The 16800-nt window shown below is 40.2% G+C and overlaps 2 protein-coding genes and 1 pseudogene across 2 annotated transcripts in view; all 3 read left to right on the top strand.

Annotated features, from left to right (window-relative positions):
• The first annotated feature begins 771 nt into the window (after positions 1–771).
• LOC145643376 (uncharacterized) lies at positions 772–9904 on the top strand. The gene is made up of 5 exons (XM_081723865.1): positions 772–1053; positions 1309–1599; positions 7480–7496; positions 8121–8198; positions 9308–9904. Exons 1-5 carry the CDS (start codon positions 924–926, stop codon positions 9527–9529), a joined length of 738 nt encoding a protein of 245 aa, XP_081579991.1. The 5' UTR covers positions 772–923; the 3' UTR covers positions 9530–9904.
• Positions 9905–11879: 1975 nt separating this feature from the next.
• LOC145659781 (5S ribosomal RNA) lies at positions 11880–11988 on the top strand (annotated as a pseudogene).
• Positions 11989–12930: 942 nt separating this feature from the next.
• LOC113569287 (NACHT, LRR and PYD domains-containing protein 3-like) overlaps positions 12931–16800 on the top strand; it is a 37804-nt gene continuing 33934 nt past the window's right edge. The window contains exon 1 of the mRNA XM_081700467.1: positions 12931–13043. The gene's annotated coding sequence lies outside the window, so the exon portion shown is untranslated. The remainder of the gene's footprint in view (positions 13044–16800) is intronic.

The raw sequence follows: 16800 nt of genomic DNA, 5'->3' as shown, positions 1-16800 counted from the left end.
TTGCTAATGGCCCGCCCCCAGAGTGACAAAATTAATCAATTTCATTGGACAGATTTCCTGTCACTTTGCTAATAGACTTGCATTTCAGAACCATTTAATTAAAAGCTCACCAGAATGGTCATGTAGACACAGACATAGAAGGCACAGATGTCCCTGCAGTCGTACGAATGAGCAGTATCAGTCAGTTCTGCTCTTACATAGAAATGCATATTTGAGTAACCAAGAATATTTAAGTAGTCTGAGTGAATGGTTGATTATTTTTAGTTTTACTGTATTTATAGAGAGAGCATGATACCAGTTTTTCTCTACTGATCTGATACTGATGTCTTGCATTTGATTGTCGCCTGATGTAAATACCAATCTGATATTTTTTCATTAAAAGCCACTGTGGTTCAGTTGTGTAGGGGATTATTTAGTGTGGGATGTATTTTATATATGTATAATTATATATTATATATAGATACTTGCGCTGTAACATGCATGGATATGACAGATAAAATAAATAACATTCTAAATAATAAATATTGTTTACAAGTTGATATTTATTGCCTTGATATGAAACATTTTCCTCTATAAATAAATGACAGTATTATTTTGTTTCATTTGTTTGATTTGTTTCTCTTTATCTACTTTCAGGACCTTTTTGACAATCTGATGAAGTTTTAGTTCATATATATGTAGAAATATAGAAACTTCTAAAGAGTTCCTAAACTTTCAAGCACCACTGTAACGTTTTATACTCTCTTTTCTTAATGTGTCTTTCAGGTTCTTTTCCTTCAGTAAAGGTGAATCTTCATGATGATGCTACTCTCCCCTGCACTCAGACATGTTCTGGTCTGGTCACATGGACTTTATATGATAAACCACATGACGTACTGGCTCAGTGTAACCAGACATCCTGCCAGTCAGAGGAGGGATTTCACATGTCCCATGATCAGTACCTGAAGGGAGATCTCTCCCTCACCATCACTGATGCTGATTACACTAAGAGGTCCTTGTACACCTGCGCCTGTAAAGGTCAAGAGCGCTGTGATGTGAGTCTACAGATAGAGGGTAAGTGTCCTCAATGGATTACCTAGTTATTGTTACTAAACCATTATTTATGTAGACAGAGAGAACTTTAAGTAGAACTTAGAGTATGTTCTAAGTAGAACATAGAATTGTAAACTTCAAATATCAGATATGTGGGGAAAAACAGAAGGAGCTTGTATGTAACGTTTAAATGTTTATATCAGATTTGCCGTTCTGAGGTTACATGGTCAAATCAGTTGTATATTACATTAAAGTTTCTAATTGTTTTTTCCAAAGCCTGTAATTCTTCAGTTCAGATTAAGCCTGGTGAACCTCTGGTGCTGGATTTGCTCATATCAGAGTCAGTGGAGGTGATTTATAACAGCACAGGTGCAGCTGCTCCCTCTAGTGGACAGATCTGTACAGTGGCTGGACACTCACTGAAGTGTAAACCTGAATACACTCAGAGAGTGTTGCTTATCTCTGCTGTGGAGCTGCAAGGAACCACACCATCTGATAGTGGAGTTTACATCATCAGAGACACTAAGCATGAAGAGATTATACAGACATACACAGTTACTGTGGAAGGTAAGTATGGTTACTGTGATTTTAATGTTGCCTAGTTACTTTTTGTTGGGGAAGGGGGTGTGCGTAGTATCAGTAATTATGTTTACATGCACATCCGTGGTTCCGTATTAGTTAGACTATGAATGCTGGGATCATGTAAACAGCGTGAACTGAGTGTCATAGTTTGAGGTCTTGGTCTTAGTTGAGGTCCTGTTTATCAAAGTATATCCCCAATAGAGCATGTGGACCTGGTTGATTTTCACTGGACTCTTTGAGGTGGATGGACATGCTTGAATCCAGCCACTGATGTTTTACACCACTTGGTGTGATGCTTGCTTGCTGATACCAAAACAAAAGAGTGATTGAGTGGGAAAAATTTGTGTTTGTTTACGTCCCCTTCTTGATGCTCCTCCTCCACTTGATCAAGTCTTCTGTCCTGTGCTGGAATTGTTCTCGGCTGCGGTGTTGTCTTGATTGGCTGCCTCATTCTACCCAGCGCATAAGGGGAATATAAGGGGAAGACTGGGAAGAAGCGACAGACAGAGATACATCTTCACTGTTGCTGAAGCTGGTTGTTTGTTCAGTGAGTGTTTGATGATTGTTGTGGTTTTGGGCCTCTGCTTCCCCTTTTTCTGGACGTGTTCACTGTTGTAAATATTATTCTGTGTATAGTGTATTGTAGTAGTCCTGCGTGAATCGTAGTTGGGAAGTTTGGAGTTTGACACCTTTTTTATTTGCTCAGTTCTTTACTTCTGTTTATTAGTTTTTGGGAGTAGGGAGGGTTATTGTACTTAATTTTGTTTGTGTTCATTTGGGACAGTTGGTTGTTTGGACAGAAGGGCTTGGTGGTTGGCATGTTTGCCTCTCAGCCTTCGAGTCCCTATCTGGGTGGAGTTTCCGTGGTGTTCTTGTGTCTGTGTGGGGGTCGAGTCCCTATCTGGGTGGAGTTTCCATGTTCTCCCTGTATCTGCGTAGGTTGCCTCTGGAATCCTCCCAAAAACATGGAGGTTAGGATGATTGGATACTCAAACTGTCCTGTATCAATGTGAGTTGTGCATGAATATAGATAAAGATAGATGTGTGTGTGTGTGTGTGTGTGTGTGTGTGTGTGTGTGTGTGTGTGTGTGTGTATGTTCAGTGATGGTTGGTGCTCTGTCCTGGTCTTAACCTCCTCCCCTTCTCCTACACCTGGTTCTCCTGTAGTTTCTAATAGAGAGAACACTGTGTGTAAATTGGCTGCTGCTTCTCATCTGTCTGTGAGTGATTTGAGTGTGTCCAGCTATGGTTGGTGCTCTGTGTGTGTGTGTGTGTATATGTCCAGCTATGGGTGGTGCTCTGTGTGTGTGTGTATGTCCAGCTATGGGTGGTGCTCTGCGTGTGTGTGTATATGTCCAGCTATGGGTGGTGCTCTACGTATGTGTGTATATGTCCAGCTATGGGTGCTGCTCTGTGTGTGTGTGTATATGTCCAGCTATGGGTGGTGATCTACGTATGTGTGTATGTCCAGCTATGGGTGGTGCTCTGCGTGTGTGTGTGTGTGTATGTCCAGCTATGGGTGCTGCTCTGCGTGTGTGTGTATATGTCCAGCTATGGGTGGTGCTCTACATATGTGTGTGAATGTCCAGCTATGGGTGGTGCTCTACGTGTGTGTGTGTATGTCCAGCTATGGGTGGTGCTCTACGTGTGTGTGTATATGTCCAGCTATGGGTGCTGCTCTGTGTGTGTGTGTATATGTCCAGCTATGGGTGGTGATCTACGTATGTGTGTATGTCCAGCTATGGGTGGTGCTCTGCGTGTGTGTGTGTGTGTATGTCCAGCTATGGGTGCTGCTCTGCGTGTGTGTGTATATGTCCAGCTATGGGTGGTGCTCTACGTATGTGTGTGAATGTCCAGCTATGGGTGGTGCTCTACGTGTGTGTGTGTATGTCCAGCTATGGGTGGTGCTTTGTGTGTGTGTGTATATGTCCAGCTATGGGTGGTGCTCTACGTGTGTGTGTATATGTCCAGCTATGGGTGGTGCTCTACGTATGTGTGTATATGTCCAGCTATGGGTGGTGCTCTGCGTGTGTGTGTATATGTCCAGCTATGGGTGGTGCTCTACGTATGTGTGTATATGTCCAGCTATGGGTGGTGCTCTACGTATGTGTGTATATGTCCAGCTATGGGTGGTGCTCTACGTATGTGTGTGTATGTCCAGCTATGGGTGCTGCTCTACGTATGTGTGTATATGTCCAGCTATGGGTGCTGCTCTACGTATGTGTGTATGTCCAGCTATGGGTGCTGCTCTACGTGTGTGTGTGTATGTCCAGCTATGGGTGCTGCTCTGTCCTGGTCTGAACCTCCTCCCCTTCCCCTGCACCCTTCAGTCCCACAGGGGTCTGTAGTTTCTGACAGACTGTGTGTGTAAATTGGCTGCCGCTTCTCATCAGTCTATCAGTGATTTGAGAATAAAAGCTGATTTCTGTCTGTAAAGTGTCCTTGAGTTTGAGAAAGGCGCTAAATAAATGTAACCAATAATAATAATAATAATAATAATAATAGTAGTAGTTTTATTTCTAGTGTGTCTTATGTTTTTTTTTTTTTTAGTTTGGCCTTGTCTGCTCCTGAAGCTCAATCCCTCTACAGCCGACCCTCAATAAATCAACAAATACTTCAGCCTCAATACCACTGTTTACTGTAGTAATTATGCTGTGTGTTAATAAGTAAATGTAGTCAGTGATGGTGCAGTAATTATGCTGTGTGTTAATATGTAAATGTAGTCAGTGATGGTGCAGTAATTATGCTGTGTGTTAATATGTAAATGTAGTCAGTGATGGTGCCGTAATTATGATGTGTGTTAATATGTAAATGTAGTCAGTGATGGTATAGTAATTATGCTGTGTGTTAATATGTAAATGTAGTCAGTGATGGTGCAGTAATTATGCTGTGTGTTAATAAGTAAATGTAGTCAGTGATGGTGCAGTAATTATGCTGTGTGTTAATATGTAAATGTAGTCAGTGATGGTGCAGTAATTATGCTGTGTGTTAATAAGTAAATGTAGTCAGTGATGGTGCAGTAATTATGCTGTGTGTTAATATGTAGATGTAGTCAGTGATGGTGCAGTAATTATGCTGTGTGTTAATATGTAAATGTAGTCAGTGATGGTATAGTAATTATGCTGTGTGTTAATATGACAGACTGGAGCTTCAGCAGTGATCATAGTTATGACGGAGCACAGGTGGTGATCAGGGTGGTGGTTGTTGTTGTTGTTGTTGTTGTTGTTGTGTACACCCCCCCCCCCCCTTTGTGTAGCTCATTCTCTCCACTGGTTCATTCACTTTGAACTCTGAGTATGTTTCTATTCTACATTTAAAACAATATCTCTCTACAAGATCCAGATTTGTTTTAGTTTGATTTCTAAACAGTTCTCCATCACTGTACTAGTTACTTCCTGATTGAATTTGATTGAATTTGATCCCACAATCCCTCTTGATCTTGTCACAGTGACCAATCTCGTACATACACATATAATTATAACTCTGTATGTTTAAATACACACACACACACACACACAGATCCGCACTGCCTTTCTCTGTCCCATTCAGGGGTCAAAGATCAGTGTATGTATACATGATTAGAGCGCTCCTGAAGCTCACCTGGTAGAGCAGGTACAGTAAGGTTTGATTCATATTGATGAATATGTATCAATCACTATAAGAGGATCTGCCCAGTACTGTAAATATGTTTATGGAAATATTACTATGCGATCCTGTGATGTAATTTAATGCAACTGTAAATACTTTTGTCAAGTCATGGAAAAACAGACAATTTTGTCTGCAGTATCTTTGAATAGTTTAAATAGTTTAGTTGCCATTTGTCAACATGTTTTATTTAAGAGTTCCCCTTATTGTTCAGGTTATTGTAATGGTGAGCGGTAATGAGGTGGTCGCATGTGCGGAGGAGAGCGAGATTTCTTAGGGGCAAATCCAGAGTTGTAGTCAGAGTAGTCCAGGGTCCTAGAATACATAACAAAAACAAGGGCTAGGATAACAAAGCCTAGGAAACACAAACCAAAAGCACACGAAGGCAAACAGGGAAAGCAGCTATAACAGAAAGAAGTAACATACGGAGTTAAGGAAAAACAAAACAGCTAGAATCAAACAGGCTAACATAAACAGAGGCTTAGAAACAAAGACGAGCTTACACACATGCAATACATGCAATACATGCAATACATGCAATACATGCAATACATGCAATACATGCAATACATGCAATACATGCAATACATGCAATACATGCAATACATGCAATACATGCAATACATGCAATACATGCAATACATGCAATACATTCCACACAAACACACGCAATGAACAGCAAAAACACAGGGAACCAGACAGGGTTTAAATACTTGAACTAATGAACACTAAACAAGGCGCAGGTGCAAATCATGAACAGTGAAAACCAAAACAGGGACTGGAACAGGACTGGAAAAGTGAAACATGAGAAAGGAAACCATAGAGACGGACAATAGGAAGGACCAAACAAGACATTTATTCATGACATACATTCTGTTTCACAAGTGATGGGCACTATGTCCACAAACTGGACAACAGACTAAAGCAAACCAGGGGGAAAGAGAAGAAGAAAACACATCTGAGAAATTCATCTCATGCGGTTGTGAATCCAGATTAGATTACAAGACACTTTTCTTGGTTTCTGTCTTTGAGGTTGTGATTACATTTTAATTTTTGCCTGATTTTACATTATCTACGTTTTGTCCTTTTACTGGAATCCCAGAGATGACCATAAACATCTTACGAGGCTTGTTTTAAATTTCATAGTTGAATTTCCTCTCAACTAAAACAAAACATTTATTTTTTAAATATCTGCTGTGGAATTCCCTACATGTTCATGTGAGTCGGGTAGAATGTCAGGCTCTCTTGTTAATGCTTCCTTGATGTTTTTAATATGGTGCACCTCCTAGTTTGAGTGGCTCACACCCCTCACTTCTACTCCTCATTCTCACCCTTCACTCCTATTTACTCTCTCACCCCTCACTCTCACTTCTCATTCTCACCCCTCACTCCTACTTACTCTCTCACCCCTCACACCTACCCACTTTCACCCCTCACTATCACTGCTCACTCCTACTCCTCACTCACCCATCACTCCTACTCACTCTCACACCTCACTCTCACTCATCACTCCTACTCCTTACTTTCACCCCCCTCCTCAATCTCACCCCTCACTCTCTCCCCTCATTCCTACTCACTGTCAACCCTCACTCTCACTCCTACTCCTCACTCTCACCCCTCACTCCTACTCACTCTCACCCCTCACTCCTACTCACTCTCATCCCTCACTCTCACCTCTCACTCTCACCCCACACTCCTACTCCTCACTCTCACCCTTCACTCCTACTCCTCACTCCAAGTGAGATACTAGTGATGGCCCCTACTGTGCCGAGGCTTCGGAGCACATGTCGAGAGCTCCAGGAAGTCTTTTATGAAACATGTATCGAGGCTTGCTTCTTTAAGGATGAATGACGTCACTGATGATGCCTGAAACCTCACTGGTTCAGGAAGCATTTCGAGTGTTGGCACAATTTATGAACACACATAAAGCGCAATGGATCCATGCAAAATTTGCATGTTTGTGTTCTGTCAATTTGCCTGTGACATTGATGAGCTTGTTTTCATGGAGCCTGCTAAAAGGAAAAGGGTTTCCCCTGTATGGAAACACTTTGAGCAGATCTCTACAAATAAGGTATTGCACATAATATGCCTGTAAATAATGAAATGTGTTACTACTATAATATTCACAAGTCGTTTTTTTTTTCCATTCCAAACCACTGGGATACAACAACAACATCTCATCTGTGTTATTGTACTTGTCATGTATAATGAGGGGGATAGAGTTGGATCCAGCCAAGGTGGGTATGGGTTTCCAATTTTCATATTTGTTAATCAACCATGATAATAATGACATTGACCACGATGCTACATTCATCACACACATCAAAAAATAAAAACAAAACATGTGCACATGTTCATGTAATGACTTCTGACATGCAAATACTGTAATTAAACCATAACCTAATTTAATTTTATTCACTGTTAACATTAATATGCATATATATATATATATATATATATATATATATATATATATATATATATATATATATATATATATATATATATATATATAAAATATAATGTGTATATACTGTGTATATATATATTTATATACTGCATTATTCTCTGCACCTTACATGTTATTTGCAGTTTGGATTGGATTACAAAGTGTAAAAATGACAAAGTGTAATCTAATCTTTACAAAGCAGTGACCAGAAAGGAAGAGCTGGATGAGGCTTTGGTCTTCATGATTGTTAGAGACACACAGCCATTTAGCACAATTGAGGATAAAGGCTTCAGGGATTTAGTAGCAAAATTTGATCCAATCTATATTTTCCCAACTAGGAAAGTATGTGTGGTGACATGGATAAATTATGAGAGTAGTATTAAAAAAATAATATTTTCTTCCTTCCCTTTAGACCGCAAAGGCCATGGTTGAGACCAAATATCAACAAGAGAAAGAGAAGACCAAAGTTGAGGTCCAGAAAGTTCCTGCAGTGAGTGTGACAGCAGACAAACTACTTGGCTGTGACCTGCCATTTTATAGATGACAACACATGACTGAAGTCCACATTACTCGGTGTAGTGAAATTCCCACAGGCGCACACAGCTGAAAATTTGGCCTGTGTGAAATCCTCTCTTATGGAAGAATGGGAAATAAAATCCAAAGTAACATGTCTAGTTACTGATGGCGCATCTGATATGATTGCCTGTGGTAAACAGCTGAAGCTGCATCATGCCTTCTGCATTGCTTACACCCTGAATATAGTTGTTAAAAAAGCTCTTGAACTAACCCCAGTGCTGTCTGCCATTCCTACAAAGGCAAGGAAGCTGGTGGGCTATTTTAGAAGCAGCACAACTGTCAAAGTTAGTAACATTATTTTCACATTTGTTTACACATTGTTTTATATTGCTACATATGTAACGTTTAGGTTTTTATTGTTAAAGGAGAAGCTGGACCTTGTTCAAGAGCGTATGGGAAAACCAAAAAAGAAACTGATTCAGGAGGTTGAAACAAGGTGGTACAGCAACTTTCAAATGCTGGAGCGATTAGTAGAACTCAGGGAGCCTGTAAGCATTGGCAGGCTTACAAACTGGTATTCCTGCGCTGACCTCTGATGAGTACAATAATGTTTGTGAGCTCCTGTCTATACTGTCTCCTTTTCACACGGCCACTGTGGTGCTGTCAGAGGAGAAAAAGGTATCTGGCTCCAAAGTGGTGCTATTATTGAAAATGGTGGAAAAGATGCTCCAGGAAGAGGCAGCAAAGGCAACGGTCCCAGTAGCTAGTGAACTGGGAGAGACCTCATCAGGCTCCTTAGGGAAAAGCTCCACACAGCATGAGCATTATATCACTGGCAATGCTACTAGACCCAAGATACAAATCACTTGGATCCTTTAGCCCAAAAAAGGCAGATAAAGGAATAAAACAACTCACCTTTGAATGTACCAATGTAATAGGGTCTAGACAGTCACATTCAATACCAGCTGCAGCTTCAACATCACAAGATGCTGTAGCTGAAAGACCTGGTTAATATTTTTGCATTGGATTAAAGTCAATTTCAGAGTTATGACCTCATTCATATTATCTGGTTTTGCTTCTCAGGAAACAAACTGTGGTGTGATTTTGATGCCACATTCATGGAGGCCAGAAGAACACACAATGTCACTGCTGATGCCACAGTTGAAGTGCAGACCTGGCAGAACTGAAGAAAAGCAGAACACAGGGTCCCCTCCAGTACTGGGAGAGGCAGGGGTGCATATATCCAAATCTCTACAGGTTTGCTGTGGGATACTTGTGCACCTCTGTCTCCTCAGTACCATGTGAAAGTGTTTTCTTCAAAGCCAGGGAAGTTATTTTCAAACAGAGAAACCAACTGCGTCCAAGCACAGTGGAAAAAATATTATTTCTTAATAAAAGTGAATAAAGTCACCACAGTATTCATAAGCATAACCATTTTCCCATCTTTGAACAACACTGCAACAGTCTTAAGAACATCTCAACATAAACATCTCATGTCCTATTTGGTTTATTTAAACATTGACTGAAATCAACCTGTTTTTTGACACTAGTAGACCTCCAAAACCATTACCTACACATCAAAAACAGATTAGATGAATGAATGAACCACACAAAATCATATTAAGGTGTTTTTATTTCTATTGTTGGCAGTGACTATTCCCATGCTGTCACTGGTGCAAAACAGCCAAGAGATCCATCACAAATAGTTGAAATGACAATAAAGGTTTAGCCAGCAGGGGGGTTTATGTGCACATGAAGCCTCCAGATATGAACCTTTTTTTGAACCAATTGGATGGAAAGCTTCAAGGATTCATCTGGCAATCACTACAAAAACAAACAAAAATGTTTTAAAAAATAGAATTTAGCATTTACAAGTTACAAGTTCAATAAAAGAAAATCAGCAATCATAAATTCTCCAAAATAAGTCAACATCAAAACTCCACTCTTGAAATTTCCTTTGGAAACTAATACAAGGAAAAACAGGAAATTGGGTGATGTCACTTCCTGTCTTTAAGCAGGACAATTCCCCATAAAGCTCCCCTTCAAAGACAACATGGAAGACTCTCCACAAAAAAATCACAGGTAAGTTCATTTTTTCTTAATATACTTTTGTTTTACCTACTTTGTTAAAATATACAAACTTTTCTGTGTTAATCCTGTGTTTTAATTTACATACATATATAAATATATATACACACAGCATATGTGCATTTCAAACCCACAGTCCATGAACACACTGTGGTGGAGGGTAACTATCACAAGACATTACACTCATACTGTGTGCATCTGCACCTGTATCACTCCACCACACAGAAAACAGCATGAAAAACCTTTCCCAGTTTCCAAAGATTTCCAACTTTAATGTGTTGATTTGTACAGAGACTTCAACACAGTGAGTTATGATTCCAAAGCATGTGTAACTTGTAGAACAGCGTGTATCATACGTACAGAAATAAACTGCAGCTGAAGAGTCCTTTAGCATGATTTATTGTGCATGTGTGTTTTTTGGGGACTTCTCACTGGCACTCACAATTTATTATTACATGGGTAGTACACACACACACACACACATACTAACAAGCAATTTTTACATGTTTATATGTCATCAAAGGTACAGAGATATTATTGTTTATTTTATGTTTCTTTTGAAAATGTTACTTTGCTAATCGCAATGTCATGAAATCTTGTATCCTGTGTAAAAACCCCTGCTGCTGTGGTTGCTATGGTGACAGCGATGCTTGTTAATGTTAGCGCAGATCTTTTCGACATGTTATTGTGTTGTTTTTTGTTGTTGTGATTTTCTATCTTTCATTGGTTAAATGATAGAATATGGGTTTTCTGGTTAAGTTTCACTTTCTAAATGTTTACTCGATTTGTAATCAACTCGTTATTTTTAGTATTTTAACATGCTGTTTGTAGTGGTTGATCATTCCTGTTCATATTTGTTATTATGACATTAGGCTACTTACGTTATTTATGTGACCTACAGGACATTGTTGTGCTGCGCTTAACATTACACAGCACAATATAGCAACTTAGATTTCCAGATAATTTTTTTTTTTTACTAACGGACCTTGAGGGGAGGAGAGTCTGCCAGTCTCTCTCTCTCTCACATGCACACACGCACGCAATTTCATTTTTCCATGTTTTTACAGTAAAGGTTCACAGACCCAGTACTGCCGCTTGCCTCGTGATGTTAACAGTGCCAGAACAAAACGCAGCATCACAGCGAGTAGACAGAATTGTCGGGGTACACAAGCTGGCTTGGTATTGTGAAACAGTGCGGTTGTGCACAGCTGGATCTCTTGAGTTGTCGCGTATTTGTTCACTGAACGTATGGATGGACAGGTAGCTAGCTCACGTTAGTTGTAGGAACTAACCACAGCTTAGCTTGCTCTAGCTAGAAGTGTCCAATACAGCGATACGCTGTATAATGATCCCATAAACTAAACTTCATATCATTTTAAGCAACGGATCATCCAGCATATTGCAGAGAGGAAGAGCATGTTAAAGCAATGAAAAAAAGAAAGCAAAAACATGAAGGCATTGTGTAAGGCATTGTTTTATCGCTTCGACAAGAGCTTAATCGGGTGATTGTGTCTGTAGCCACGCTGTCGATGTATTGCATAAAGGCGCATTTTTCGCCGTTTTCATCGCTTACGGCCATACCACTCTGAACACGCCCGATCTTGGAAGCTAAGCAGGGTCGGGCCTGGTTAGTACTTGGATGGGAGACCGCCTGGGAATACCAGGTGCTGTAAGCTTTTCTTCTTAGCTATGTTTCTTTTCATTTTTGCCCCTTTTCACGTACAACGTGGCTTCATTTCTTTAGGGTTTTATTTTATGCTTTCTTTCTTGCTTTTAGGTTTAGAACTGTAGCATTTTGGAACTTAGTAAGTGCACCGGGTTCTCATAAACGTATGTATGTTTGTCTTATCTATTTCACCAAAACAACTCCATGTTTCTTTACTTTTACATCTTTCTCTTACCTTCATGTATTATGCCGTTTGTGTGTGCGAACACTTTCGGAGCAATTATATAGGTGCGTTGGACCGCACGCCACTCAAAGCTTTTATTAACGGAACTGGAGGTTGGTTGCGTCGAGTTCAACTCCGTCCAATCATTTTGGGATTAGAACATGGTTTTACTCTTGAATCCCTTTCGACATTATATGTGCTATGTACATTTTAATGGGTGTTGTTTTGGGAAGGGATAGACTAATTTTAGTTACTGCAACCTTTCTTTCGTTTGCTAACTATATTCATTCTGTTCCTTCTACCAGGGGAGCCAAGTCTGTCTCTCACTCATACACACACACACACACACACACACACACACACACATATTCAGCCATTAAGAAGATTATTTATTTGTCATTTGCACAACATGCTATGGACGACCACACACTCTAAATTACAGTCATCTGTAAGTTAGAGGTACAAAGTGGTTTGTTAAGTTCCGACGTGTTTCAACGTGCCGACATAGTGGAGATTTACTCTCAGCGCAGCCGCAAAACAAGTCCGTGTAGGAGGGACTGTGAAGCCATTGGCTGTATAGACTGTATAGTGTATGATTCGCTGCAGCAAAATGAAGGACAGCTAACTTTGCCTGCTGATTGTCTTAATAAAAATGACTATTATAAGAAATCGGTTGTGTAATTGTCTTCAGTCGAAAATGATTGACATGTGCTCCGCCCTCCACTTACCCACAGGTGTTCCTGTAGTCTCACCTTTCTCAAGAAAACGAAAGTATTTTCTGAACAGTTGGCGTTGTTGAAGGTTGAGCGGGTTGAAGATACGCGCGTTTAAAATATTTCACGGTAAGTTCATTCCATTTGTAAAAATGCGATGTCGGTGCAGTTTAAAGCAATATGTTTTGTAAGTACATAGTTCTGTTTAGGTTAATTCGTAGGTCAACCCAAAGGCGGATTAAATCTCAAGATTAAAGTCCTAACGCCCAGTACGATTGCATAGCTATATTTAAAATAATTTAAAGGGGCCAGATATATATTGTCAGTTATTGTAAAACTCGATTTCAAGTCTGTTAGTCAGTGATATTTTCAAATGGTCCCAGTTGAAACTCCTCTGGCCTAAACTCAAGTTCAGATTCCCTGTATAGTTCATTAGCTGCATTATTAATTATAGTTTGGGAGGGGACGGTCAACACTGATGTTTCTACGCTTGTTTCGAGTTTCTGAAGCGCAGCGTTTTGAAACACTGATACGAAGTGTGGGTCAAAACGGCCATGTCACGTGACCACGGCTAAACGAAGCTTGTGTTTTTAGAGGTGTGATACAGAACCTGCCGCTCCTGTCTTTGACTGACAGTGTCTGAAACAAACCTGAGCACACATCTGTCTCAGTCACAAACTCTATGAAGGCTTATAAGTCAAGAAAACACACCCAAACTTTAAGGGTTTTGTGAGAAGAGAGAATTTGAGAGACTGAGAGATTCATTGTTGTCTAGATAGAAGGTTATTGATGGGACATATTGACTGATAGGCTAGTGAGAGACATCCAGTGAGCAGTAGTTAGGATAGATATAGTGACATTAATATATAGAAAGTGTATGTAGAGAGAGATTCTCTGGTTTACTGACAGAAGTGATGTGCTGTATATCCACACTGTCATGATACCCCCCCCGCCCAAATGTCTCTGTGTATGTGTGTGTGTGTGTGTGTGTGTGTGTGTGTGTGTGTGTGTGTGTGTGTGTGTTCATCTGTATGTGTTCCACACCAACTCCTCGGTGTGTATCATTAGTGTGCCTGTATATACGTCATTTGTCTAAGTGTGATTGTTGTCGATGTTTAACACTCATAGCCTGCATGCTGTCTTTGTTGTTTTATGTAAATAAATGTATTGTCATGATCAGTCCCTCCCAGCTTCCGTGTTCTGTGTTTTCCCTGTCATGTGTATTTTAGTTCCATGCCTTAGTTTCATTTTCTCTGCCCCTCCTATGATTGCTTACACCTGTCCCTCATTTCTAGCTTAAGTTCATGTATTTATATATTCATGTATATTCATATATAAGCTGCCTTGTTCCCTTAGTTTTTGGCTGTTCATTGTTGTTGTTTACTTTCATTTTGAATTGGTGCTTGTGTGTTTACTTGAATCTGTGTTTCAAAGCCTTTGTTTTTGTTAACCTGTTTTGTTTAGCATTCATGTTTCCTAGTCTGTTATAGCCTGCTTCTCCTGTTTACCTTCGTGTATCCTAGCCCTTGTCTTGTAATCATGTATCCCCGTACTCTTCGTGTCGGCTCTTTGACCCTGGACTGCCTTAGTGACTCTGATTTTGGATTTGCTCATAGTAGATCTCACTCTTCTCTGCATCTGCCTCCTTACTGCTCACTGTTACACGTATGTTTCAGTTTTGCGTAACTCGTCCCCACCTCCTGCTCTAAGTCCTCATCGTGACAGAAACATCGACTGTTGAAGGATGCCTGGGATGAGAAGTAAGATGAAGAAGAAGGGGAAGAAAGGGTGTAAACGCCCTTGGATGGAAACCCTCCATACTCTTGGGCTCTGTACCCTTTTACCAGGCGAAATTGCCACTGGAGGATCTTGGAGGGCCCTGAGTATGGTCATGGACTGGACTCTGCAGAGTTCTACGAACCCACTCCAGACTACCGGGACTGATACAATGAGGTCCAGTACTCGGAGTCAGACTCCACAGGGTTCTACTACCCCTCCATGGACTAGCATGAGGGCTGTGCGGATTATGAGAGGAATGGGGAGTGCAACGATGTTAGTCTGCGGATGGACTCGGAGTTCAACCGTGGGGAGGATCCCATAACAGTGGAGGAGGTCCTCCATAGGGACCCTCCCTCGGTCAGCGACACCACGTCTGCAGATTACAAGAGCCCGTCCCTCTCACTGTCTGTCCCCGTCACGCTGTCTGTGCCAGTCACTTTGTCCCCTTTATGTCAGTGCTTGTCCCTGTCAGTGTGTCTGTTGTCGTCCTGGTCCCTGTCCTTCCCCCTGCTGTGCTGCTTGCGCTGGCCCGTGTCGGATCGCTCGGTCCTCCTGCCTCGCTGTTCGGCATTGGTTTCGGGGCCGCAGCCCAAAAACAGCCCCTCCCCCTAAACATCTCCCTTTGTCTGTGTGTGTGTGTTCGTCTGTATGGCCACGCCCTAGTTGACGTTTACAGTTACTAACGAGCAGACACGTTACTCCATGTGCTCTCTATATAGATTTAGTTTCACTTTCATATTTTTCCATATTTCTCCTCTGGTAATACTGTGTTTCATATCAGCTGTACTTCCTTTGTCTATTAGTCCTTGGGTTTGGGAGGTTAAATCAGTCATTTAAATTTTAGTCATGGCCACTGCATTTCTTTGTTTATCTAGTCATTAAAGCAGTTCCAGAGAGTTGCTGCTAGATGGAACCCAAGTACCAGTTATATTGATCGTAGTATCGACGTTATAATTGACTGTGTAAACCTTTTCTGTTATTGTGAATGTTGTCATTTACAAACAATATTGACATTTAAAGTCATATCTGTATTTGTGTCTTAGACCACAGATTGGTGACACAGACTTGATCTCATAGCATTATATAATATTCTTTACAGTTCTGTAACATCAAAGTCCATGCCTTTATTACACCTTTGAACTCAGTATGGCTTTAAGTCTAGTTCTAGCCAACACACCAGGTTGAACAAAGTATAAAGCCAACCAGTCATCCCAGTTCCCTACAGTAGTCTACTACAGTATTCTGAAACCTTGAAACAATTTTCAACACAACTGCTTTGAACATCTCAATGTTTCACAAAATGTCACTTTTCCCACCACCACCTATAGTGTACTGTAAATGTAGTGAAGTACTGATGTACACTGATTAAGAACAAAGATACCACCACCTATAGTGTACTGTAAATGTAGTGAACTACTGATGTACACTGATTAAGGACAAAGGTACCACCACCTATAGTGTACTGTAAATGTAGTAAACTATTGATGTACACTGATTAAGGACAAAGATACCACCACCTATAGTGTACTGTAAATGTAGTAAACTATTGATGTACACTGATTAAGGACAAAGATACCACACCTATAGTGTACTGTAAATGTAGTGAACTACTGATGTACACTGATTAAGGGCATATAACAGACAGACATGTTGACAGGGTCAGTATCACTATTTCAGCTGAACACAAAAGTAACAGTGACAGAATGTTAATGCAACCAGAAACAGAATAAATTAATTCAATGTAAATATGATGATGAATTTATATTTGAATTTCTTTGGGTGTGTTAAGTACTCGATGCTGGATATGTGGGGTTAATTAATGCTTTAGCTGTTGATGGTCAAGTTGCCTGTGCTTTAAAACAGAGTGCACATATACGGGCTGTTACAGTATCTGAGTACCATATATGTAAACATGCACATATATATAATAACATAAGATGTCCTCATCCACATGTATTACACACTGTGTTACTTACTTTATTTATTTTATTTTATATGTCTATTTTTATATTATTTTTTACTTCATGTTTCATGTTTGACATCATGCTTTTTATTTTTTAATATGTCAATGTGAGTTTTGTCAGGCATTCACTCTGTGTGTATGAAC

The sequence above is a fragment of the Electrophorus electricus genome, chromosome 1 (assembly GCF_041902795.1).
Source record: "Electrophorus electricus isolate QZ-2024a chromosome 1, ASM4190279v1, whole genome shotgun sequence".
NCBI lineage: Eukaryota > Metazoa > Chordata > Actinopteri > Gymnotiformes > Gymnotidae > Electrophorus > Electrophorus electricus.
The sequence above is the reverse complement of the archived record's forward strand: the minus strand, read 5'-3'. Positions and strand labels throughout refer to the sequence as shown.

Coding starts and splice junctions, on each gene's coding strand:
- LOC145643376 (XM_081723865.1), top strand. CDS start 924: ATGTCCCATGATCAGTACCTGAAGGGAGATCTCTCCCTCACCATCACT. Junction 1,054..1,308: donor TGTGAGTCTACAGATAGAGG/GTAAGTGTCCTC, acceptor TTTTTTCCAAAG/CCTGTAATTCTTCAGTTCAG. Junction 8,199..9,307: donor AGGTCCAGAAAGTTCCTGCA/GTGAGTGTGACA, acceptor TTTGCTTCTCAG/GAAACAAACTGTGGTGTGAT.